Source organism: Plecotus auritus (genome assembly GCF_963455305.1).
Source record: "Plecotus auritus genome assembly, chromosome: 3".
In the NCBI taxonomy this organism is placed as follows: domain Eukaryota; kingdom Metazoa; phylum Chordata; class Mammalia; order Chiroptera; family Vespertilionidae; genus Plecotus; species Plecotus auritus.
In genome coordinates, this window is record NC_137772.1 from 157,144,283 (window position 1) to 157,169,566 (window position 25,284).

At 40.7% G+C, this 25,284-nt stretch overlaps 1 protein-coding gene across 1 annotated transcript in view; it reads left to right on the forward strand.

Annotated features, from left to right (window-relative positions):
• Positions 1-14,302: 14,302 nt before the first annotated feature.
• PTPRR (protein tyrosine phosphatase receptor type R) overlaps positions 14,303-25,284 on the forward strand; it is a 248,135-nt gene continuing 237,153 nt past the window's right edge. Inside the window, exon 1 of the mRNA XM_080660473.1 lies at positions 14,303-14,734. Coding sequence (XP_080516599.1) covers positions 14,677-14,734 — 58 coding nt within the window. The 5' untranslated portion in view covers positions 14,303-14,676. The remainder of the gene's footprint in view (positions 14,735-25,284) is intronic.

Sequence of the window (25,284 nt, forward strand, 5' to 3'; positions counted from 1 at the left end):
ATTTTATTTTTAGTGTTGACACTATTACAGATGTCCCCATTGCCACTCCCCATCCCCATTTGCCCACCTTCACCCAGCCCCCACCCGCTTCCCTCCGGCCATCACCTCACTGTTGTCGGTGTCCATGGGCTATGCAAATACATTCTTTGACTAATCCCTTCACCTTCTTTTATCCAGTCCTGCTACCCCTCCCTTCTGATAGCTGTCAGACTGTTCCATGTATCTATGCCTCTCTTTCTATTTTATTCACCAGTTTATTTTGTTCATTAGATTCCACATATAAGTGAGATCATACCTTTTTTTAATAAAATAGAATGGTGAAATTATCAAGGAAATACAGGTTATTGTTGGCCTCCATCTCTCAGAAACATTCACAGGTATTTGTTCTAGATTTTGAAAAGGCCTTCGTCCTCTTTCAGCCTAGCAGACATACTATGGTTGCAGTTATGACTAATTTTAAAAAGCTATTTCAGACCTATTAAGCAAGCAGAAGGCAACGATTAACTGGCTTCACTTTCCTAGATCTGTGCAATATATTTAAAGAGCTCCCGAGGACAATTCAAAAGGAAAACCATCCTGATTCAGCTTCTTAGTACTGAGTGAACTGTACCTGATTTCATGCTGGGGCTTATATAACAATGCCCTGCTGATAATATGAGCTAGTGGCAAACCACGGTGATTTCACTGATCTGCACCTTATACAGGTGACATTTTATAGAACAGAATATCAACAGAGGAAAAGAAATCTTCCCTTTTTTTGTGATTATGGGGATTTTTAAGTAAAAATTATAATCACCACCATCATTATTATTGTTTCTACCAAATGAAAATGACTATTATAGCAAGTATATATAATGCCACTGCTTCAGTGTGCCAAAATGAAGAACAATATAATAGAGGCAAAAATAGTGCTCCCATTCTGACAAATGGTGGACTAGAACAACTTCTTCTTATGCCTTCCATCAGAAAGTACCTAGAAGTGCTAAATAAATTATGACAAATTTTAGATATAACTACATTTAAAATTTAAAAAAGGAGTCCCCAGTGACAAAACCAATGGGGAAATGAAAGTCAGGACATCAAGCACATCCTGACACTGAGTCAGGGAGAAGAGGCTTAAAATAGTGGTGGGTGTGGTGGTATGGAATAGGGGGAAATTAAGGAGCTTATCGTAGTTCGTAATAGCTAGGACATTGGGTTTGAATTCCCAATATAGATAAATCTTAAACCTAAGTAAGGCAGAGAGTTGTACAATGAGAGCCCTCTACATATACTTGGAATTAGTAAGGGATTGTCATAAATGAAGAGCATAAAATTTATGAGTTCAGCTTCTGGTTTGGGAAAGATGGTACTGAAGCAGTGTTCTCACAGATACCTATCAACACGGAATGAATGACACAAAAGAGATGAACTTAAGGCATTGAAGAGAACATAAAAGTAGGTATATTGTAGAGGAGAGGTGAAATTTGGAGAGAATGACATAAAGTGAGTTACTTATTCTTATAACATTTGGTGGGGCTGCTAGAACACCATTAAAATCTTTCTGTTTTTCTGGAACAAAGAACTAAAGGGATGAGTTTGGGGCAACTTTCTCTGCTGGAAAACCAGGAAAGAACCCCATAAGAGAGAGAACAAGAAAGAGGGAGCCCCAAATCTGTGTATAAATTCCGCTCCCAAATCTGGCTAACATCCAAATCACAGATGGGTAGGAACAGACTCCAGCAAAGGAGAATGGACCTCTCTAACTCTATGTTATGAACCTGCAAAAGGCTCAGGATGGCCCTTAAGGTGCACATGCATTGAACAGACTCGAAAAAGCATAGCAAAGGCAATCAGAACAGAACTAGAATTTAGAGCGCCACTACCCGCCCCGCCCCAATCACAGACAATTCATTGAGTAGCGAATACATGAGACAGATACAATTTATTTGTTTCGCAATGACTTAAACAACCAACTAACGCTGAAACCACCACTAACACCGAAGGCAAGGCAGAACTTGTAGTCGTAACTGAATCTAATGTTAACCTTACATTGCCCAGAGAATTTTAACAGAACTCAGAAGCAGAGCATTCAAAATGTCCAGGATCAAATATGAAATTACTCAGTCTACCAAGAGCCAGAAAAATGTCTGAGACTCAAATGTGGTGAAGCTATAGGAACATCGCTACGAGTATGTTTCTGTTGAGAATGCAAATTGTTACCAACACTACATGGAGCAATCTGGTGATGTGAGATTAAGGTTAAATATGGTTATAGCCTATGAATGAGCAATTTAACTTTTATGCGTGTACCTTGGAGAAACTAGAGGAAATGTGATTGGAAAGCATGTGCAAGTATGTATTAAAATAAAATAATTGTAATGGGTGAAAAAGTGGAAACAATTTAGCTTTATGGGATATAATGGCAGTGAATTTTAAAATACAAAAATTACTGCATATTGTTAATGGTTACCTACAAGATAGTTTAAAGATGTGATTAGAAATGGTAAACTATAAATCATGGTAGTAATTGCATTTAAGGAGCAGGAAATAGGGTAAGAGTATAGCTGTGTTGCTAAGGTTTTTTGTTTGTTTGATTGTTTTTTAAATAAGTAGACCAGAAGCAAAGAAAAAATTAATTTTTAAAAGGAAAGGAAATACCATAGTTTCTTATAACTCCTCTTTATACAATGCTTTTTATACTCCTTTTTTACCCAGTGGTATTTTTTTGTAGTAGTTAACTGAGTTATCTATGGATAATGAAAAAAAGGGAACAAAAACTCTCTCACACACTCCCTGCTTTAACCATCATTCTTAGGCTAGGCTAGAACCTGACTGAAATGTATATACTTAGATTCTGTCTAATTTTCTATGAGTTGTTGTTTGACTCAGAATCTTTGCTTTCCAATTTCTGACACCTGATTTCAACACTAAGATTTCTCCTTGTTATTAAACTAGAGGCCCAGTTCAAGAAATTCGTGCACTGGGGGGGGGGGGGGGGGGGCCTTAGCCCAGCCTGCATCCTCTCGCAGTCCGGGACCCCTCAGGGGATGTCCATCTGCCCGCTTAGGCCGGCTCCCTGTAGGCAGCAGGCGGACATCCCTCTCACAGTCTGGAACCCCTCGCTCCTTACCACCCGCCTGCTCACTGCTCCTTAATGCTCCGCACACAGCTCCTTAGCGCTGCCACGGAGGCAGGAGAGGGTCCCGCCACCATCACTGCACTTGCCAGCCATGAGCCTGGCTTCTGGCTGAGTGGCGCTCCCCCTGTGGGACCGCACTGACTACCAGGCGACAGCTCCTGCGTTGAGTGTCTGCCCCCTGGTAGTCAGTGTGCATCATAGTGACTGGTCGTTCTGGTCGTTCCACCATAATGGTCGCTTAGGCTTTTATTATATAGATGTTTATTGTTGAAAGTATTACATATGCCCCTTATTATGCCCCATTGACCCCTTCTTTCCCATCCCTGTCCCCTACCCCAGGCCTTCACCACCCTATTGTCTGTGTCCATGGGTTATGCATATATGCATACAAGTTCTTTGATTGATCTCTTCCCACCCACCTCTGTCTTCCCTCTGAGATTCCACAGTCTCTGACTGGCTTATTTCACTTAGCATAATACTCTCGAGGTCCCTTCATTCTGTCACAAAGGGTAAGAGATCTTTCTTTTTTTACTGCTGCATAGTATTCCATGGTGTAAATGTACCACAGCTTTTTTATCCACTCATCTACTGATGGGCTATTTCCAGATCTTAGCTATTGTAAATTGAGCTGCTATGAAAATAGGGGTGCATACATTCTTCTGATTGGTGTTTCAGGTCTCTTAGGATATATTCCTAGAAGTGGGATCACTGGGTCAGATGGGAGTTCCATTTTTAATTTTTTGAGGAAACTCTGTACTATTGTCCATGATGGCTATACCAGTCTGCATTTCTCTATATCCTCACCAACACTTGTCATTTGTTGATTTGTTGGTGATAGTCATTCTGACAGGTGTGAGGTGATACCTCATTGTCATTTTAATTTGCATCTCTCTGATGATCAGTGACTTTGAGCATTTTTTCATATGTCTCTTGGCCATCTGTATGTCCTCTTTGGAGAAGTGTCTGTTTAGGTCCTTTGACCATTTTTAATTGGATTGTTTGTCTTCTTTTTGTTAAGTTGTATGAATTCCTTGTATATTTTGGATATTAAACCTTTATCAGATGTATCATTGCCAAATATGTTCTCCCATACAGTGGGGTCCCTTTTCATTTTTTTTGATGGTTTCTTTTGCTGTGCAGAAGCTTTTTATTTTGATGTAGTCCTATTTGTGTATTTTCTCCTTAGTTTCCTTTGCTCTAGGAGATGTATCTATAAACATATTGCTATGAGATATGTCTGAGCTTTTGTTGCCTATTCAATGCAATCCTTATTAAAATACAAATGGCTTACTTCACAGATCTAGAACAAATACTCCAAAAATTTATATGTAACCAAAAAAGACCCCCAAAAGACCTAGCAATATTGAGAAAGAAGAACAAAGTTGGAGGGATCACAATACCTGATATCAAGTTATAATACAAAGCCACTGTAATCAGAACATCCTGGTTCTGGCACAAGAACAGGCATATAGATCAATAGAACAGAAGAGAGACCCCAGAAATTGACCCAAGCAATTACACTCAATTAATATTTGACAAAGGAGGCAAGAGCATACAATGGAGTCAAGACAGTCTCTTCAATAAATGGTGATGGGAATATTGGACAGATACATGCAAAAAAATGAAACTAGACCACCAACTTACACCATGCACAAGAATAAACTCAAAATGGATGAAAGAATTAAAAGTAAGTCACTAAACCATAAAAATACTAAAATTTCTTCTTTTACTGGGACAAAGGCTTCACCAGTGCTAGAACTGCCATGTTAGAGATGTTATAACTTTCATTCTCCCATGCATGTTTTTAAACATTTTAGGGCATAAGTGAGCATCATCAGAATGCCTTTTCTTGCTCTTCTAAAGCAGTTCACGTTAGTTATGGAAGAGCTCTATAAACTAAGCAGTCAAAAATAGAATGTTATAGTGCAATGCTATGCAACAATTGAAAATAATGACATGGAAATATGTTCCCAAATACTACTAGGTAAAGAAAGAGTTTTCAAATCCATACTTTGATCCCAGTGACATAAAAATTATATTAAAGTTAACAATAATTATAAGTACATGCAGGTATAGACACTTATTTCCCCATGGTAGGAGCAGAGGAAAACTAGATTTATCAAAATGTTAACGGTGTTTATAACTAGTTAATGGAATCCATGGGCACATTTTTTTTCTTTTCTGTATTGTCTGTTGTGCAATGGATGTTTTTACTTTTGTAATTTATAATGTTCAGCTTCAGACTGAAGGCAATTAATTTAGATAAAATAAAACATCAGAAATAGTTTTTTTTAAGTGCCCACTTTCTAGAAATAGTGAGGGAAAGTTGAAGTGCAATCTAATTATGTTTATGGCTGATTCAAAAACAGTTAAATTTAATTTTATTTCCAAATTTGTAACTGAATTTGGTTTTGAAAGAAATGCATTTTCCAGCCTTTGTGATCATCACTTTTAGCACAAACGTAATATAAAATATTATTTCAATTTTAGTTCTGCAGTCAAAATCTAGGCTAGCGTGCTTCTTTTCTTTTCTAGAGTATTTCTAAGATTAGAGGATCCAGATGACTTCTTTGCAAGAGGAATGATCTATACTTTCTCTCTATTTGTAATATCAACAAAGTAGTATTTTTGTGGGTACTAATCACATGGAATTAAATAAGAAAAAACATTTTATTAAAATATAAAGAGAGCTTAACTTCCACTCTGTCCCCAAGTAACAAATAATCAAAAGTATTTGCTTAAGAAACAAGGAATTTGTGAAATATTTATTCTCCAGCATTTGGACAATACTTAACTGAAGTATTTTGATGCCATTTGCCAAGCAGGAGACTGAGAACACAAATATGCTTGCTACTAGAGTATTTTTCTCATTCATTTCCTGCTTAGATTTCTCATCTATTATACATTGGATTGACTTTTTTTTGGTACTTTCACAGAAGGGCAGTTCACAGAGTTTTTTTCTAAGTTTCTAAAAATGAATAAAGTGTCAAATTATGCACCCATGTTTCTATATAAATAATGTGTTTATTTTACACCAAAAATATGAACTAGAGAGTAGAATTCTGAGTAGCATGTCATTTGGATGCGGTAGTTATAATCTCTGAGTCTTTGTGATTCACACAGTTGTGTTATTATGACTTGAAAACAGTTCAACTTGAGTTAATAAAAAGCTCTGGTGAAGAATTATTCAGTTAGTCTAATTTGGCATTTTTTCAACTATATTTCTCTGTACATATTTTGTATAGTTAAAGGTGTGCTGGAATTTTTTTTTTCTGACTGCAGTTTTCCAGATTGGTTAAGATACTTATGGAATCACTAGTAGCCCTGTGCACGAATCCGTGTGCCAGTAGCTCACCAGTAGCTCTCTGCCCACTGCCCCGCCCTCTTGTAGCTCCCCCCACCCCCCTCATAGCTTGCTGCCCTGCCCGCTCCATAGCTCTCCACCGCCCACTTGTAGCTTGCTGCCCCACTCTCATAGCTGATCTATGATCCGATTGTTATTCTTCACGGCGTAATGACCATTTGCATATTACATCTTTATTATATAGGATGAGATCCTGTGCTGTAGCTGTTACCTTTTTCTGGATAGTTCTTCAACCAGGTAGCTGCTTTGATAACTTCTTCACCAAGTTCAAGTCTTTGCTCAATGTTTACCTTCTCCATATGGCTTTTCATAAAGACCTTAATTAATTCTGCAAACTCCTTATACTAACATTTTCTCCCCATTCTCATTCTCCTAATTTCCCTTATTTTCATCTATGTTTTCCTCTTCCCATAGCAGTAATCAATTTCTACCAAACTAGATAATTTACTTATCCTATATAATAAAAGCCTAATATGCTAAGTGTCTGGTCATCCAGTCAGCCATTCAACCAATCAAAGCATAATATGCTAATGATATGCTAAGGCCACTCAACTGCTCACTATGACATGCACTAACCACCAGGGGGCAGACGTTCCAACTGGTAGGTTAGCTTGCTGCTGGGGTCCAGCCGATGGAGACTGAGCGAGATGGGCTGGACACACCCTGGAGCCCTCCTGGGGCCCCTCCCCAGCTGGCCAACCTCCTGCATCCCTCCCCGGCCCCAATTGTGTACCGGTGGGGTCCCTCAGGCTGGTCTGCGCTGTCTTGAAATCCAGGCTGAGGGGGACCCACTCACCCTGAGTGCACTAATTTTGTGCACCAGGCCTCTAGTTTCTTATATTTACTGTCAAATGTATATTTCTTCCTCCTAGAATGCAAGATGCTTGAGGGCAAGAATCTTTGTCTAACTTGTTCAATAATGAATCTCAAGTACTAAAAACACTTCCTGGCATATCACTCATATATATATATATATATATATATATATATATATATATATATACACACACACACACACACACACACACACACACACACACATATATATGTATGTATGTATTTAAATAAAATGATATTTCAGTGAAATGTCAGATTATTTCATTGGTTTGGGAAATTATGTAACGTAGCATACCCTATGGTAACTTGACTTCATAATATTTCCTGATATATTCACTAAACAAAGAAACTACCGTTATCCCAGCACACATGGATTCTGTCATGGACAGGTTACTGCTTAGGCATTTGAATATATCAGTGGTCATATTACAGTCAGTGGTCATTTTTATCAAGATTTCCTTCTATGCTGTAGAGACACATGTCTTTCACAAAGGAATATTTTAACCTAATCATGCTTCTCAACTCTAACACATAGCCTGATAAATTATGCTCTCTCTACTGTAGATATATAGCTGCAAGAATTAGGGAAAGAAGGAAGTATAACACAGTCATGACTTTTCATTTCAAAAAGTGAGCAACCAGAGAGGCATGAAGGCCCATATTTGGAAGATGTTCTTTTACAGAATCTTATAGTTATGTGAGAAATTAATGCAACAGAAATGGAGTGAGATTAAAAGATCTAATCAAACCAGAGATCCATTCCCAGGGTATTCTTACTATCTTGAGCTGCTGAATGAATGAGTTGTGCCAAAGTGGCCGTCATTCAAGAAAATCTAAAAGAATGACCCAGCATTGCAGAAAATGTATTTGACTGGCCCCAACTAGCTAGGCTAAGCCATAATAGAAAGCTCTCCTATCTGAGTGCTGCTCAGGATGATGGATGGTGTGTAAGTGCAGCCTTATTAGTGTCTTGGGATGGACAGAGAGCTAATGCAGGAGAGTCAGCGGTTTGTAAATCTATTACCCACATCTTGGATGAATCTGACCTTTGCAGAGCCAGAGTAGATGACAGTACAATACATAGCTCAAAGGAAAGTTTGTACTTCATTTTGAATAAAATTTTAATGATGAACCAAGAGCAGAATCTATAAGTATACATAAATAGCTTTTCTGTCTTTTATATTTTGTATTTGGCTAAGACTGCATATTTCACAGATGTATAGAAAAATATATATATAATATTTGGGTACCTAATTTTTTTTCTTTGAATACATATTGCTGTCCCTGGCCAGGTAGCTCAGTTGGTTAGAGCATCATCCTGATAGACAAGGTTGTGGGTTTAATACCTGGGCAGGGCACATATAAGAAACAACCAATGAATGCATAAATAAGTGGAACAGCAAATCAATGTTTCTCTCTCTCTCTCTCATCTCTCTCTCTGTCTAAAATCAATCAATCAATAAAAAATTTAAAAAGAATACATATTGCTGTACTAGTATTTGTGTATGTGTGCATATATCAAACGCTTCAAATAAATAAATCTTAACAAAAGTAGAGCTGAGTTAAGTTGTACAACTTAATTATCATTAACCATCTTGAAGTCTATTTCTTGGGTTAAAAACACATTTTCCTTTTAAACCTTTGAAGTAAGTCCTTTCACTTATCAGAGAGGCAGAGCAACATAGTTGTTAACAGCATAGTGTTAAGTGGATTCAGCAGTCGGGTGTTCTGCACTTACCAGCTGCCTGACCATGGGCACATTACTAGCCTCATTGTCACTTGCTTCCTCCATCACAAAGGGAGGAGAATACCTCACAGAGCTCTTGTGAAGGTTCAATGTGATAATATATATTTTATAAAGTTTCGTGCTTTTCCTCCCCATTCTTAGTATCCTTTGTCATTTCACTGTTTTCTTCCCTCTACGCTCATACCAAAAGAAGGGTAGCTTGTTCTTCATTGTTACGGTTGGAAAAATACTAAAAACGTAATGGTGAATCCACACACCTATACATGATATCTTCACCTATGAATTTCCAATTGACTCCTTTTTTATTCTGAAGCATTCAACTCTGAAATGGCTTAATTCATTTCAGGTTTTTTTTACTTTGTAAAATTAAATTATTTCTCTTCCCTTTCCCCTTAGATATTTTGTATTTGGCTAGGGCTGCATATTGAATACATAGATATTGTTGACATAAAAGGAAACCAACTTTGGGATTGATAAAGTGGCTCCAGAAAGGATGGGACAGGATAAGCACTACACCAATCTTAATCAGGTGTTGGTCACTGTCACCTATTGTTTTTGCACACGTTTGGAAGTTCCTTGAGTCCATTTCACTATTTCATGTCTCTTCCACTGGCTCACACAATCCCATGGCCTCTCTCTTCATGTAGTGCTGTTCAGAGCTACGTACCCAGCTAACTCAGCTCATTTACTGTTCTCCACCAATAGCTTCTTGCCTGCTATCGTCCCCACCTCTACTCCCACACTCTATAGAAGAGATCATTTCCTCTATTCTGCTCAACTTATTTTAAGCATCCTTCTCACATGATTCTTCCAAGCATGACTTTACCTGTTTGTCTTTGTTCCCAAGATGCCAGATCCCAGCGTCCACTGCCACAAGCAGGGTCTCACCCTCTAGGAGTCAATCTCCTCTGGATGTTTCCCGCCACAGAGCTTTGCTGCCAGATCTAGGGTCAGCATCTCCTGTCTTGGTACTGACCTAATTCTAGGGAGTCAGCTGCTATTAACAATGTGTACGTTTATTACATGTGAAGCAGAATACCGTAAAGATTTGGTATCAAATATCTGAATGTGCATCCTAACTTGACCAACTTACCTTTTGATTATTACTTACTACCTGATTTCGAGCAAGTTGTTTCTCTGTGCCTCGACTGTCTCATGTCTGAAATGAGATCATGATAGTGCCTCCTCGTAAGGATATTATAAAGGTTAAATTAGATATCCATGTGCTTAGAGCAGAACCTGGCACATAGGAAGCAATCATTATTAGCTCTCATTATACTGAAATAATAATAAAAACAGAAAACTCCAACAGTCAATAGATCCAATTTCTTTATTTAAAGTGTCCTAAAGAAGGCTGGCCAACATGAATGACATTTCTCCATTTATAAACAAGTTAATGTGGAGGTTTATTATTGATATGGAATTTTTGGACTGGAACACGCTGTGTTCCCCTGGACTGGAACCTGGATTCTTTGTTCCTCGGAGTCGTAAAATGAATCCACGGACAGAGGGTAGTATAGCAAAGGTGGAGATTTATTGAAGGACAAGTACAGACTCCCACATGGGGAGAGGGAAAGAGTCCCACAGAATGGACTCCCACGTGAAGAAGGGGAAAAGGGTCCCACTGAGTTCCCTTTCCCTGTGGCTTATAAAGGCTATAGATCCCGGTGCCTAGATATCCCCTCTAATTGGTCACTATTCCCTTAGACTGGTTACTATAGTAACTTCTGGGCTCCTTGTTTTCCTATTTCCTTTCGGCTTTCTTTTTCTTCTTCTGGATGAGGGGCTTCCTTCTTTTTATTTTGTAAATATAGACCTTTTGCTGTTTCCAGCTCCCTCATTCTATGGAAATGTACCTGTTGCAGCTTTTCAGATTTCCTATTCTATGGAAATATACCTTCTGCTATATTCCTGTTTCATTATAATTAAATTTGGTTTGAGAACTGGCTCTGAAAGGCTTCTTTCCTGTAGTAATTCTGCCTGAATCTCACCTTATAAGAAAGAGATTATGCATCTGTTGGGAAGGAAAAGTCCATATGATATTTATCTTTCGAAAGGTAAATAATTTCCTTTGAGACACAGCTCTGTAGGCCAATACGAATTTGCATGGCTCTCTCATATTAATTTCCATGCTTTTTGGAGTTTGAACTAACTCTTCTAAACCTTGATGCAGTGTTTTAACCAAGCTTCTCTACAACACAAATTGCCTTCAGTACTATTTGATCATAGAGTCAAGGAAAAGCAGCCTCTATGGACCCAGAGGGAATATTTCTCAAACGTTAAGAGGTTGACTTTTCACTAATTGGCTAATTCATTTTTTGTCCTTTGACTTCACATGTCATGAGATCAAATCCATTGGAAGTATATTAGATTGACTCACCAAGGAATGTGAACTTTTCTTGATCCTTTATCTTTTTCATGTAAATTAAAAATGAATGTCCAGTTACCAAAATTACAGCTCACTTGAGGTTATTTTTACCATGTTGAACTATTTTAGCAGTACATCTAGTTAAATTGGAAATTGGAAAATTTTGCTGTTAAGGTGATTTTCAGGCCCAGTTAATAATTCAGCTACCTGCACACCCGGGCAAAATAAATAGCTTGCTGACTGCTTGTTGGAAAAGTCACTGCCAATTATATTATTTGAAACTTTAAATGTACCCGCTCCCCCCCACCCCCCGACAAAGTGTTGGAATTATCTGTAGGAAAGCAGGGCACTGCTACAGCATTATTTCATTACTTTTCATGCATTAAGTTTGGTAATTAGTGTTTTTTTAAGAAGGAAGAAAATAAAGGAAGCACACCCATTACTATGGTATTTCTCTTCAACTCCAAACCCTGCAGGAATTCTAATACCAGATATTAGATGAGAAGAAATTCTGCTCTAACCTTTAAGCACAACTAAATAAATTACCTCAAATATCTAGTAGGAATTCCAAAGAACCAGGTTAATGGTCAGCATTGAACTTTACCAACTAATTTCTTTTAATTTACTTTTTTGAGCACCTGTTTTGTGAGAGGCACTGTTCTAATCAGTTGGATACATAAGTGAATACAACTGTTAAAGATTCTGCCCTTGAAAATGGGATTCCACTGCAGGAACGGGGAGGGGGGAGGGCAGGGAAACAGACCATATGATAAATTTGCTTAAAAATATTTTTATTGATTTCAGAGAAGAAAGGAGAGGGAGAGAAAGAAACATCAATGATGACAGAGACTCATTGATCAGCTGCCTCCTGCATGCCTCCCACTGGGGATCCAGCCTGCAATCTGGGCATGTGCCCTGACCCTGGATCAAACTGTGACCTCCTGGTTCATGGGTCAACACTCAACCACTGAACCACGCCGGCTGGGTCAATACGATAAATTTAATAAGTAGTTATCTTGGTATGTTAGAAAGTGATATATTCTATGGGAAAAGGAGATTGGGGAAAAGTGAGTCCAGAGTAGGGAAGAGGGTACAGCTTAGGCTAGTTTAGGGTGAAATGGTAACGCCACAGAAATGGTACAGGACATGCCCATGGGGGGAGGTGGAGGAGTGGGGAGAGTGAAGCTATAGAGCTCTGTTTTCAGCATGGAAGAACTGTCTAGTTATTAAAAATACATCTTATTCTCCAGAGACAGAGAAACATCGATCAGACCGTCAAACCTCAGAGCGAAGGTAGGGGAGGGTGGGGGGAAGGGGGAGAGATCAACCAAAGGACTTTTATGCATGCATATAAGCCTAACCAATGGACACAGACACGGGGGGAGGGGGAGGGCCTGAGTAGAAGGGGGGAAAGGGGAATAAGGATACATATGTAATACCTTAATCAATAAAGAAAAAAATTATAAAAAAAAATACATCTTATTCTCCCCTTCTCCCAACATCTGAGGGCAATTCCTGGCCTCTTCTCTCAGTGTTGGAGGTGAAATAAATTATACAAAGATACTGTCCAGGCTTTCAGATCCTATAAGATCCTGCCTAATTTAAGCTCCTGTGGATAGTATATTTCCCATTAGCTGTCCCAATCCACAGGGGCTGGAGGAAGAAAGCATTGAGTGAGGTATGCAGTTCAATTCAATAAGCACTTATTAGTACCTTTTATTTGCCTAGAACAGCTTTTCTCAATTTAAGTGAGAGAAAGATGCAGAAGTTCTTATGAAGCCTTCAACTGTGCTGGAAGACAAACCACAGGCACATGAATATCTGTATAAATATATAAGGTGAGGCTGCACCAATGTTGTGTATAGACTCATGTGTGAAAGAGAAATATCACTGTGCCCTGGATCTAAGCCTGAACTTTCTGGAAAAGTGAGGCCAAGGTTAGACCTTTGTAAGCTTGAGTGTGGTGAGAATGCAAGTGGAGGCCATTGGGGAATTCCATGAAGACATGGATGCTCCTGGGATAGTTATAGCAGAGAAGTCTGGCAGGGACTTCAGGATTAAGAGCCAATAGACTAATGTAAAGATCTCCACACTCCAAAGTCTTAGATGGGGGCGTGGGGGTGGTGGGTGGGCACCCAGTTAGACAGATGGCTGCAGCAAGACCTAGAGCTGGATTGGAGGAGCCCAGTTACAGAAGTGATTCTATTGCCTATCACCTAAGGAAGAAAAATGGAGACTAAAGGTAACTATCTCCAAAACCAGAAAGGCGCCTTGTTTCTTCAATGACATGGGTATGTCCTACCAGTCAAAAAGTATGGCCTCACTTTGTTGTTATTATAATCATAGACTTTGGACTCCAGTCAGGAACAATTTTAAATACCAGGGATTTGTCTGGAAGGAAAATAGAAACAAAAAACGCAAAGCTGTTAGAACAAGGCACCGGCAGGATACCCATTTACACGTCCCCAGGCCCCGGGGTGCTCAGCAGCGAAGCCGCCTACACCCTATTCCTGCAGGCAACTCTAGAAGCTGGTCAATCTGGGCCAGAGAAGGTCAACTCCCCGCAGCGAGCTCGGTGCACGGGTAAACCAAGAATTGGGGAAGGAGTAGGGTGGGTCTGAGGTTGACCCTCTTGGGCTCTTTCCTCTAGTCCCCCTGGTCATGCCCTCATCTAGACTCCCCCCATTCCACCCTACCTCACCCCCAGGTTTTTGACAGACCCTTCCTACCCATGCATGGCTCCCAAAAGCACGCCCCCCCCCCCCCCGCCCCCGTTCCTACCCCTCTCGCAGCGGCCGCTAAGACCCGGAGAGGTGGACTTGCATTTGGAAACCGCGGGCCGGGGCAGCGCCGGGCATGCTCAGTAGCCGCGGAGTCTGGCTGCTGCTGGCACTGCTCCGGCCGCGCCGCGGGCTCCAGGGCTGACGCGGGTCACCCGCCCTCGCCGCCGCTGCGGGGCTTTCAGAAGGCCGAGCGTCAGCCGCCTCCGAGCGCCGGGCCCCTACCCCGCTCCGCCCCGCTCAGCAGCCGCCTCCCACTCCCCTGCCTCTCCCCTCGCTTAAGGAGGCGCTGCTGGGCGGTTTTCTGCAGGCGCCTCACACCGCTCTGCAATCCCCAGCCCGGGACCTGCGAATGAATCCCGGAGCCCAGGGACCCTTCGGCGCTGGCTCTTTCTGGTAACACTTTTCCTGAAGTGGGGTCGTGGCGGAGTTTCTCCTCCGCCTCTCGATGCAAACGCTATGCGGAGAGCAGTGGGCTTCCCTGCGCTGTGCCTGCTTCTCGGTCTTCAGGCGGCAGGTAAGGAAGGGGCTGCCGGGCAGAGCTGGGGAGGAGGCGGGAGGAAACTGCACCCGCTTAAGGACTCTAGGAAAAGCCTGCCTGGCCAAGAAAGCCTTGGCAAAGCGGGACAGTGCTGACAGGGAAGGGGTGAGGGAGGGAGTCATGCACCTGTTGGAAGACTAGGGCCGAAAACTTAAGGTAAAATCAGCCCTTGATTTTTCGTTACCCTGTACGAGTAATCGGGAACATTTGCCATATGAATACAGGTTTGCGTCCCTCCCCGCCATCTAGACTTCCTGATCCTATTTCTAGGCTATGCACTTGACTGCCAGTTTTTCAGGAGACAGACAAGCCATCCTGCTGGAGTCACCTTTTCTACTGCAGCGGTTACATCTGTAAGGTCTCTTGGTTTAGCTGAGAGCTCAGAGGGATGCATTGGCTGTAACCTGATGGACCACAGCGTAGCCCCAAAGATCGAAATACATGGTTCACATTAAGGATGCCGCTCCAGGCTCCCTGCTCTTGTCACTCGCATTTTCTAAACCTGTAAGAGGAAGGAGAGGTTGGAAATAGGACCCTGTCTTCTCTTTCAGCATCACGGTCAGACTGTATGGCAGAGAGATTTTAGGAGCCCTACTGCGACAGCAGTGGTCCGTGCAGTAGTCCTGTAGCAGCCAAAGACTAGGTGTTTTCCCTGAGTTTGCTTGTCATCCAATCACGAATATTCATTCATTCCTTCAACTGACATTTACTGAGTATGCACTATGTTCCAGGGGTAATGGGTAATGGTTGTGAAATGATAGTTCTTGTGGTATCTTTCTAAAAGAGTCGGTGAGTCTTTTTCTATGTTTGCAATAATGAGGGTGAGATATGGTACTTTCTTATTTCTAGCTAGTGCTATTTTAATGTATTGTGAATCTCTTGAACAAGGAATGTATAGGAACATTAAATCTATAATTAAGTACACATGTTAATTGTTATAATTATGATATGATATTGTGGAAACTTAAATCATTCTTTGGTACCTTTTGAAAACTAGAAATAACCAAGACTTGGTCATTAAATTATTTGCAAACAACTGTAATGAATCCTTTTATTACCACATACAATTCTTTAATGTTAAAGTATGGGATGAAAATATACACATTGGGCTTTTTACTTGTATTAATGTTTAGTGATAGCACTAATACAAACAAACATTCTCTACCATAAAAAAAGCACCTCAATTTTTACCAAGTTTAGAAATGATTTAGCTGACCTATCAAAAATATCAGTGTGGTTATTTTAAAACTAATGTCTAAACAATTCTAAAGATCACATTTAATATATCTTGAGTAATTTATACCATAAAAGTTATAAATAAACTTAAAAGTAAGCAGGTGGGAAACATTTCTACACTTATTATAGATGAACATTTGGGATGAGGTAAATAGAGGACTTTTATTCATCAAAAGAGAAATTTGGAAGTCTATACTACTGGATTCTATACCACCTGGAGCTCACCTAAAGGGGGTGTATTACCAAAGACAAACCAATCCATCTATACTTTGACTTTTTAATTTGTAAAAAAAAAACCAAAAAAAAACCAATTTGATTTTAATAAAAGCAATGAATTAAAGAGCTATTTTTTCATATTTCAGTTGCAAGATGCTATATGGAAATTAATTATATTCATATTTAATATAGTTCTTTCAATAGGTGTTTTTCACAGCAGATTGCAAGTTTAATATTATAGTTGGCTTGCCAGTTTCATTTTGAATGCATTTTAATTTTAAATAGCAATTTTTGGGTCACAAGCTGTCACCAGATTAAAATTCATCACATTTATCTAATAACATGGTTAGGACTTTTCATTAGAACTGAAACAAACACAGATTTCTTGATCTAAGCTCCTGTTTATGTGGATCATAAGAAAGTGAGTGGGTGGGAGCTTCAAAGATCAAGAAGTCCCTGATTTCTCTATTTGTTGAATGTCTGAGTTTGTTTCTTTTACAGAAGGCTCTCTTCTCAGGATACAAGTGGGCTTTATCTAGAAGGGAAATGAGTGCTATATATACAGGCCTCTTTGACTGAAAAGCTAATCGATCCATTTTGGTTATGCCCAGGGTACCAGAAACTACTTCATGTTGGCAGAACTGGTGACGCATTAGAAACCTTTAGGGATGGGAGAAATTGGCTGACAGGATGCAAATGCTCTTCTTAGCTATACTAGGAACTGTTGACTTCGATATAGACGTTCTCCTAATGATAAGGTAGCAAGTTGTTTTCAACTTGAGTGCCAACTCTAATTATTTGGTCATGATTGTCTGAGTCACCATGCAAAAATGAATTTTTACAAAGATTCTGACCCTCCCTGAGTTCTAATTGCCTCAATAGGGCTAAGTATTGGGGTTTGTTTGTAATGTCTAAGGGAACAGAAAGTGAATGTTGACTACAATGCTGTGTAGTTATCATCTCTGGATAAGATAATCCTAACAAATTACTGAGAGCATGGAGCTTGTTTGGAAGTCAACTCCACCCATACCACTGATTTTCATAGATACCCTTAACAAGAAAAGTAACAGCTACTATCCTTCCAACTGCTTAATAGGCAGGTGAGAAAACTAAGATCCAGTCAATGGTAGATAGTAAAGTATTTACTTTAAATAGTAAAATGCTACTTAATAGCATAATAAGGATGAAAACCCAGGTTTCAAGATCTGTGACTGCATACTTATAAAATCATACACTGGTTCTGATAGGTGAGACGAACATTGAAAAGACCACTTCGAGAGTATTCAAGAAGGCAACTAAAAGCTACCCCAATAAACTGGATCCACAGGTAGCTTATTTTCTTCAGTGCTTGTTCTCTGTCTTTGCCCAAAGAAATGTTCTGTTTCAGGAGATATTTATTTGGTAATATTTTAGTTGCAAAGAAGTTAAGGTTTTGTGATATCTTAAAAATTCTTGTGTGAAAGCTTTATTATTACATTTTTTAGTGAATATTTTACTTAAAACACACACACACACACACACACACACACACACACACACACACACAGAACTGATTTCAGTGTATTACTCCTCCTCTGGTTCTGGAAAAGGTTCTTTCAAATTTCCACATTGTTCTCACTATCAGCCTTTCTGGATGGCACAAAGATGACCTTCCATGTATTTTCTGAAGATGCCACGCATTCTCAGAGAAATGCATAGTCAGTTTCTCTTTTTTTTGAGAAGGAGGGGTTTCTATGATGGAACCAAGCAGATTGGGGAGGTCATATGTAGAAGCATTACCTTCAAAAGAAAGGGTAGACTGAGGAAAATTATAGGTTATTATTTAATACTAGAGGCCTGGTGCACAGAATTTGTGCACGGAGTGGGGGGTGTCCCTCAGCCCAGCCTGCACCCTCTCCAATCTGGGACCCCTCAAGGGATGTCCGACTGCCCGTTTAGGCCACTGAGATTGGGCCTAAACGGGCAGTCGGACATCCCTCTCACAATCCAGGACTGCTGGCTCCCAACTGCTCGCCTGCTTGCCTTCCTGATTGCCCCTAACCACTTCTGCCTGCCAGCCTGATCACCCCCTAACCACTCCCCTGTCAGCCTGATTGATGCCTAACTGCTCCCCTGCCAGCCTGTTTTCCCCTAACTGCCCTCCCCTGCAGGCCTGGTCACCCCTAACTGCCCTCCCCTGCAGGCCTGGGTCCCCTGCAACTGCCCTTCCCTGCAGACCCAGTCACCCCCAACTTCCCTCCTCTGCCAGCCAGGTCACCCCTAACTGCCCTCCCCAGCAGGCTTGATCGCCCCCAATTGCCCTCCCTTGCAGGCCTGGTTCCTCCCAACTGCCCTCCCCTGCTGGCCATCTTGTGGTGGCCATCGTGTGTCCACATGGGGGCAGGATCTTTGACCACATGGGGGCAGCCATCTTGTGTGTTGGAGTGATGGTCAATCTGCATATTACTCTTTTATTAGATAGGATAGAGATCTGGTGCACGGGTGGGGGCCAGCTGGTTTCCCTGAAGGGTGTCCCAGATCAGGGTGAGGGTTCCCTTGGGGCATGGGGCAGCCTGGGTGAGGAGCCTGTGGTGGTTTGCAGGCCGGCCACGCCCCCCGGCAACCCAAGCAGAGGCCCTGGTAGCTGGGGTTTATTTATCTTCTACAATTGAAACTTTGTAGCCTGGAATGGAGCCAAGCCTTCTGCTCGCTCTTTGGCGGCAGCCATTTCTGTTGGGATTTATGTATCTTCTATAATTGAAACTTTGTAGCCTTAAGCAGAGGCCTGGGCCGGCCAGGGCTGCAGAAGCTTGGCTTCCTCCATCACCATGGGCAACCCTATCCCCTGCTGTTTCCAGCTCCGTGGCTGCCGCCATTTCTGTTTGGGTTTATGTATCTTCTATCATTGAAACTTTGTAGCCTTGAGTGGAGGCCTAGGCCAGCAAGGGCAGGTGGAAAGCTTGGCTTCCTCCATTGCCAGGGAAACCCAAGCCTCCCTCCTGCTCTCTGTGGCTGCAGCCATCTTGGTTGGGTTTATTTGCATATACCCTCCTGATTGGCTGGTGGGCATGGCTGGTGGGCGTGGCTTGTGTAGCAGACGTATAGTCAATTTGCATATTACTCTTTTATTAGATAGGATTAAGTTATCTTTTCTCAATGAAGAGTCCCTTAAAATTACAGAATCAGTTTTTCCTATTCAAAATCACTCAATGCAGTCCTTATAATGGCCCAGGTCCTACTATATTCTCTCTCCCTATTATCTCTCTGATTTTATCTCTCACTACTCTCCTCTTTTTTGTTACTCTCCTGCTTCTTTCTGTTGCCTGCCTCATATTTTGCTTTTTCTTTGCCTGAAACACTCTTTCTCCAGGTTTTTCCATAGCTTAATCCTTCAATTTCAGTCTTTACTCAAAGTGTGGCCCTCACTGACTCTCCTATTTAATATTTCACACTCCTCCAAAAATTCCAATATCCCTTCCATACTTTTCTTCCCCCCCCCCCCATGTCTTTTACCACCTACAACACCCAATATTTACTTATTTATTTTGTTTATTGTGGTTCTCCTTCTACCCATTAAAATAAAAGCTCCTGAAGGCATAAGTATTTGCCTATTTCATTTACTACTGTATTGCATATTCTGCCCAGCCTACCATCTGGGAGCACAGCCTGGCATAAGAGCTCCCAAAGATGAAATAACTACATGGAATACATAAAGACAGCGGGGTGATATTTCTGGTCTCTTCTTTTTGCATTTAAATTCTTCTTGGCACCTAGGCAAGACACTCAAGCCACTTCCAGAATGAACTTCCACATGGCTTATTTATCCCAAACTCAAGTTGTTCCCCAGGAGCCTTGCATGCTCAGGGACATAATACCTCAAACAGACTTGGCTATGATTGTGAACTGAAGGGCAACAGGGAGGGGCTTGCAAGAGACCACAAATACCCATCAACTCAATGTCAAAGCCCTTTGAACTGATTGCCAGATGCACAGCCCAAATGCCTTGCTGGTTGGTTATATTTTCACTTCTCAGGAAAATGCCTTATAATGTAAGAATGTCTATAGCAACATGAAAGTATTCATATAGCTAACTGACAAGGAGGCTTTCAGGCACTAGGACAAACATGTCTGTGTCTTTGGCATTTAAGGCATAAGATATTTGTATATTGGAGATCATACATTCCTAGCACCATGGATTTGCATATTCTGTTGGAGGTCACACTCTGACAAGCATCTTATAAAAATTTTGGGATGTATTATCCATATCAGTATCTTTTCTTTGTTTCTCATCTGGTTCTTTACCAACTCCAATCTTTATCCTGTCATCCTACTTTTGAACATAAGTAAGGTGATCAGCTATTATCTTCTTCTTACCAATAAATATTTATGGAATTTATCTAATTTGATCACTTTCTGAGTTTTGAAAATCCTCCTCTCTGATTTCCGTGCATAGCCACTACTACCTATCATTTCCAGCATTACTCACTAGCCACACCCAACTCCTCAGTTCCTGCTTTTAGGTCAGCCTCATCTTGAAGTATTATTTAATGGAAGTATTTGGATGGTTGTATAGTTTCTTTCTCTTTTTTATGTATAGACTAAGTTCTCTCTAGAATTTATGTATCCTTTGTCTTTTCTTCTTTTTTCTCTATACAATCTCCCTGGACAATTACATTCAGACCTACAGACCAAATATTCCTAAACCATATTTCCATCTTAGATATTCTCCTGAACTTCAGTTCTATAGTTACAACTACACAGGAGTCATGGGATATCCCACAAGCATCTTATATCCAATTGTTAATACTCAGCACTTCCCATCACAATTGCTCTTATGTCCATGTTTTCTATCATTGTAACACCGGCATCCCCCAAAGTAGCTAATTTTGTACACTTCCTTTGCTCCTTTCATTCAGAAGATCACCAAGTCTTCTCACCAAGTCTAATCCATTCTCATGCCCACATTACTGCCTTAGGATGGGTCCTTCTTTCTCATACAGTATCTTACCATAACCTACTATCAAATCCATCCTTCATCATGATATCTGAGGTGAAGCTCTAAAAAGCATACTTTTTAATACCATATTCTCTCTTTATAAAAATTTTTAATTCAGCTATTTCCTTTTCCCATAGAATGAAACCCAAACTCATTTTCATGGCAAAGTCTTTCACCATCACGTCTTTCCTACCTCCATCCTTAATTCCTGTCATCATGTCCTCCTTTGTGCACTATTACCATCTAAGATCAAATTTCTTTAGATTTGCCATGCCTCTCATCCTTGTCACATACTGATCCATCTACATTAAATTCCCATACTCTACTTCTTTTTCAAGGTAACTCTTTTAACAATTTCAAATCTTAGCCAGGCATTGCCTGCTGTAAGAACCCTTCCTTTGACACCCACCTCATTCAAGTAGTTTTCCTAGGTTTTCCTTTGGGGCCCTTCATATTCCTCTATTAATGTATTTAACCAGAACATTGAAACTTTTTGAAGGCAATAACAGAATTGTAGTTTTTATCTCCATATACGCATTCCCTAGAACTGTTCTTGTTACCTAGAACACCATCAAAAAATGTTCAACGAATGAATAAATGTATTCAAGATGTATTTGGCAAAATAAATTATAATAAACTAGAGGCCCAGTGCACGAAATTTGTGCACGGGTAGGGTCTCTAGCAGCTGCTGGCTGCCGGCTGGGGCCTTCCTTCATTCCACTCCACCCCCTGGTGGTCAGTGCACGTCATAGCAAGTGATCGAACTCCTGGTCAGTCGAACTCCTGAGGGGACACTTTTGTATATTAGGCTTTTATATATATAGATTATTTTACATTGATAAAGGAATTATCTACACTAATAAAAGAGTAAGATGCAAAATGACCGTATCTTGCGACGCCCACCAGCCAATCAGGAGTAAGTATGCAAATCAACCCAACAAAGATGGTGGGTTAATTTGCATACACAGGCACCGAGCAGCCTGGACGCTTGCATCGTCACCATGGCGATGATGCAGGGGTTCCTTACTGCCCCCAGCCACTCTGGGCCTCTGGGCAGTGGGGGAAGGCAGAAAGACAGCTCCAGGCTGGAGCAAAAAGGCAGTGCCGGCAGCCAGGGGAAGGAAGGCCCATTCTTGCATGAATCTTTGTGTATCGGGCCTCTAGTATGATTATAAAGAGTAAAATTAACTTTACTGCTGCTCTTTCAATCCAACTTACATTTGCTGGTTACAAAGAAGTGGAAATAGGACAGAAAAGCTTTCATTTGGACACAGTCTTTAAGCTAAGTTTGTGTTCCGTGGGCACAATGCTGGTTGTAATGGAGTTGTATGTTGAACTCCTCCTAGACAGAGAGATATTCCTATATGATTTTCTACTATTACTTCAGGATGGAAATGAGATAAATGCTCTTATTTTAAAGAGATTAAACAATTAGATAAAGTATAGGAATGTATGTAATTAGATATCTATACACTAAGGAATAGATCCAAAAGTCCTAACCCTGATTATTGATTATTATCTACTAGAGGCCCAGTGCATGAATTCATGCACCTTGGCCTGGCCTGTGGGATCGGGCAAAAACCGGCTCTCTGACATCCCCCGAGGGGTCCTGGATTACAAGAGGGTGCAGGCCAGGCCGAGGGACCGCACTGGTGCATGAATGGAGCCAGGGAGGGACACAGGAGTTTGGCCAGCTGGGGAGAAACCTCGGGAGGGCTCCAGGGAATGTCCGGTCTGTCTCGCTCAGTCCCAATTGGCCGGACCCCAGCAGCAAGCTAACCTACCGGTCAGAGCGTCTGTCCCCTGCTTGTCAGTGCATGTCATAGTGAGCGAGTGGTTAAACGGCCTTAACATATCATTAGCATATTATGCTTTGATTGGTTGAACAGATGACCAGATGCTTAGCATATTAGGCTTTTATTATATAGGATACTTTAATAACAAACATGAGCCCCTTACACATTCATAATCAGGTGGGGGTGTGAGATAGTGGGTTTAATAAATCAAGATAAAAAAATCTAACCCTGCCTTGCTCCCCCAAATTTATAGAAAATTTCTGAGTATTTGGATGGTTGTATAGTTTCTTTTTCTTTTTTATGTATAGACTAAGTTTTTATAGAACCATTAAGTTTTTGGATCACACACATTTTTCTTATGGGAGACATGCTTATACCTGAAGAATGGAGACTGGTTTATGAATTATAAAAAGTCACTTTTATGAGATTATGGGATCACAGATCAAAAGCCCATTTATTGCCATTAGTATTAATGATAACATGGGAGTTATGTTTTATGGTAAGTTTATTGCTAAACCTTTTAAAAGCTGTTTGTAAAGTAAAAAGATAGAAAAACATATTTCCCTTTAAAAGGGGATTTTGGCCTAGAAGTGCATTCTTCATCTTCAAAGCACTTACAAACGCTGACACACTTAGCATAGAAGATTTTAATAGCTTTGAAGAAAACTATTTAATGGTAAAATATGATTTTATGATCAAATTTCCTAATGCTTATTCACCAAATAATGTGACTATGAGTGTCATTATTGTAATAGTATTTGCCACAGAATGACAATTAGCAAATTTATAGTGAATATTAGCACTTTCTATTTAAATAATTTTTACTCATAATGACTATCTAGACTTTCCTCATAATCAAATCTCATTTCATTTCAATTCATTAAGATGTTTATGTCCACTAAAATTGCAGCAGAATGGACCAACAATAAAGCAAAACTAATTTTTTACATGAAGCAGCAGTCTAGACAATATTTTTTAATTGCACTGAAATAAATACCACATTCAGTGTTCCTCAAATCCTTTTCCCAATATCTTAGTTAAAAGGTCCATTTAAACTTGATGTTTAATAGATCCAGAGAGATGGAAGCATGGAACAGACTGTCGAATCTCAGAGGGAAAATGGGGAGGGTGGATGGGCAGGAAGAGATCAATCAAAGAACTTGTATGCATTTATGCATAACCCATGGACACAGACAGTAGGGTGGTGAAGGCCTGGGGTAGAGGGCAGGGTTGGCTAGAAGAAGTCAATGGGGGAAACAGAGGGACATATGTAATACTTTCAACAATAAAGATTTTAAAAACAAATAAATAAATAAACATGGTGTCTAGCATCATATCTTTAGCAAATCCCTATTTAAATGAATGTGAAATACAATTTTTTTCTGGTGTTTACCTGATGGTCAGTGAAAATGTGCACATAAGTACATTTACAAAAATGCCATAAATCCGGACAAACCATCTAGTTCCTATCGTACTTGGTTGCTTAGCAGGTAGTCCAGACTTGTCTGAGGAACCACCTCCCTAATTAGTCTCTCTAGGGACCCACACAGTGTGAGTGGTTCATGCATGTGACCAGGCCTGCAGCGCAGATGCCCAGGCCTTCTGTGGTATCGCTGCTTCGGCAGTGCTTCTCCTCTGCTGACCAACTGACTTTGTCCTGCTCACTCTGTGCAGCCCATGGAGCTTCTGGACCACTGGGCTCCAGGTTCACATGGAAGGCTGCATGTGGTCCTGTGGACACTGGGGAAACAGGGCCATTTGAATGTAAAGGGAGGGGCATGGAGATGGGGAGACCCTATATTGGGGATGGTCAAACACAGCTTCAACCTGTTCTACCAATCCCTCCCCAATATCCAGGCCCAGTTACCTAGCTGCACCTGATTGGCCAAGACTCTTCTGGAATTCTGATTATATCTCAGGTGACCTATTATGTAGAGCTCCAGTCTGGCTCCGTTGGAGACCTCAAGTCCATCAGAAAACTCAGAATTTAATTGTGACTTTTCCATGGTGCTGCCCTCCTCTATGCAAATCCAAGTTCACAGTCAGGCAGCTGTTTCAGTGCCTCTAAATATTCCCCAGCAGTTAAGAAGCTCCTTAGGGGAATTCTCATGGGCCATGGCTCTCCCTGGATACCTCTGTATCTCCAGAGCATCAGAATTTCCCATCAGATGTCCACTGGTTACTTCTGAGTGACTTGCTTCCACAAACTGGAAATGCCTGATATTTAGAGTGCTTAAATTATAAATATGATCATGCTGTTTGTTATTCTAAACCTGAGCATTAAATGAAGCTATGAAAATATA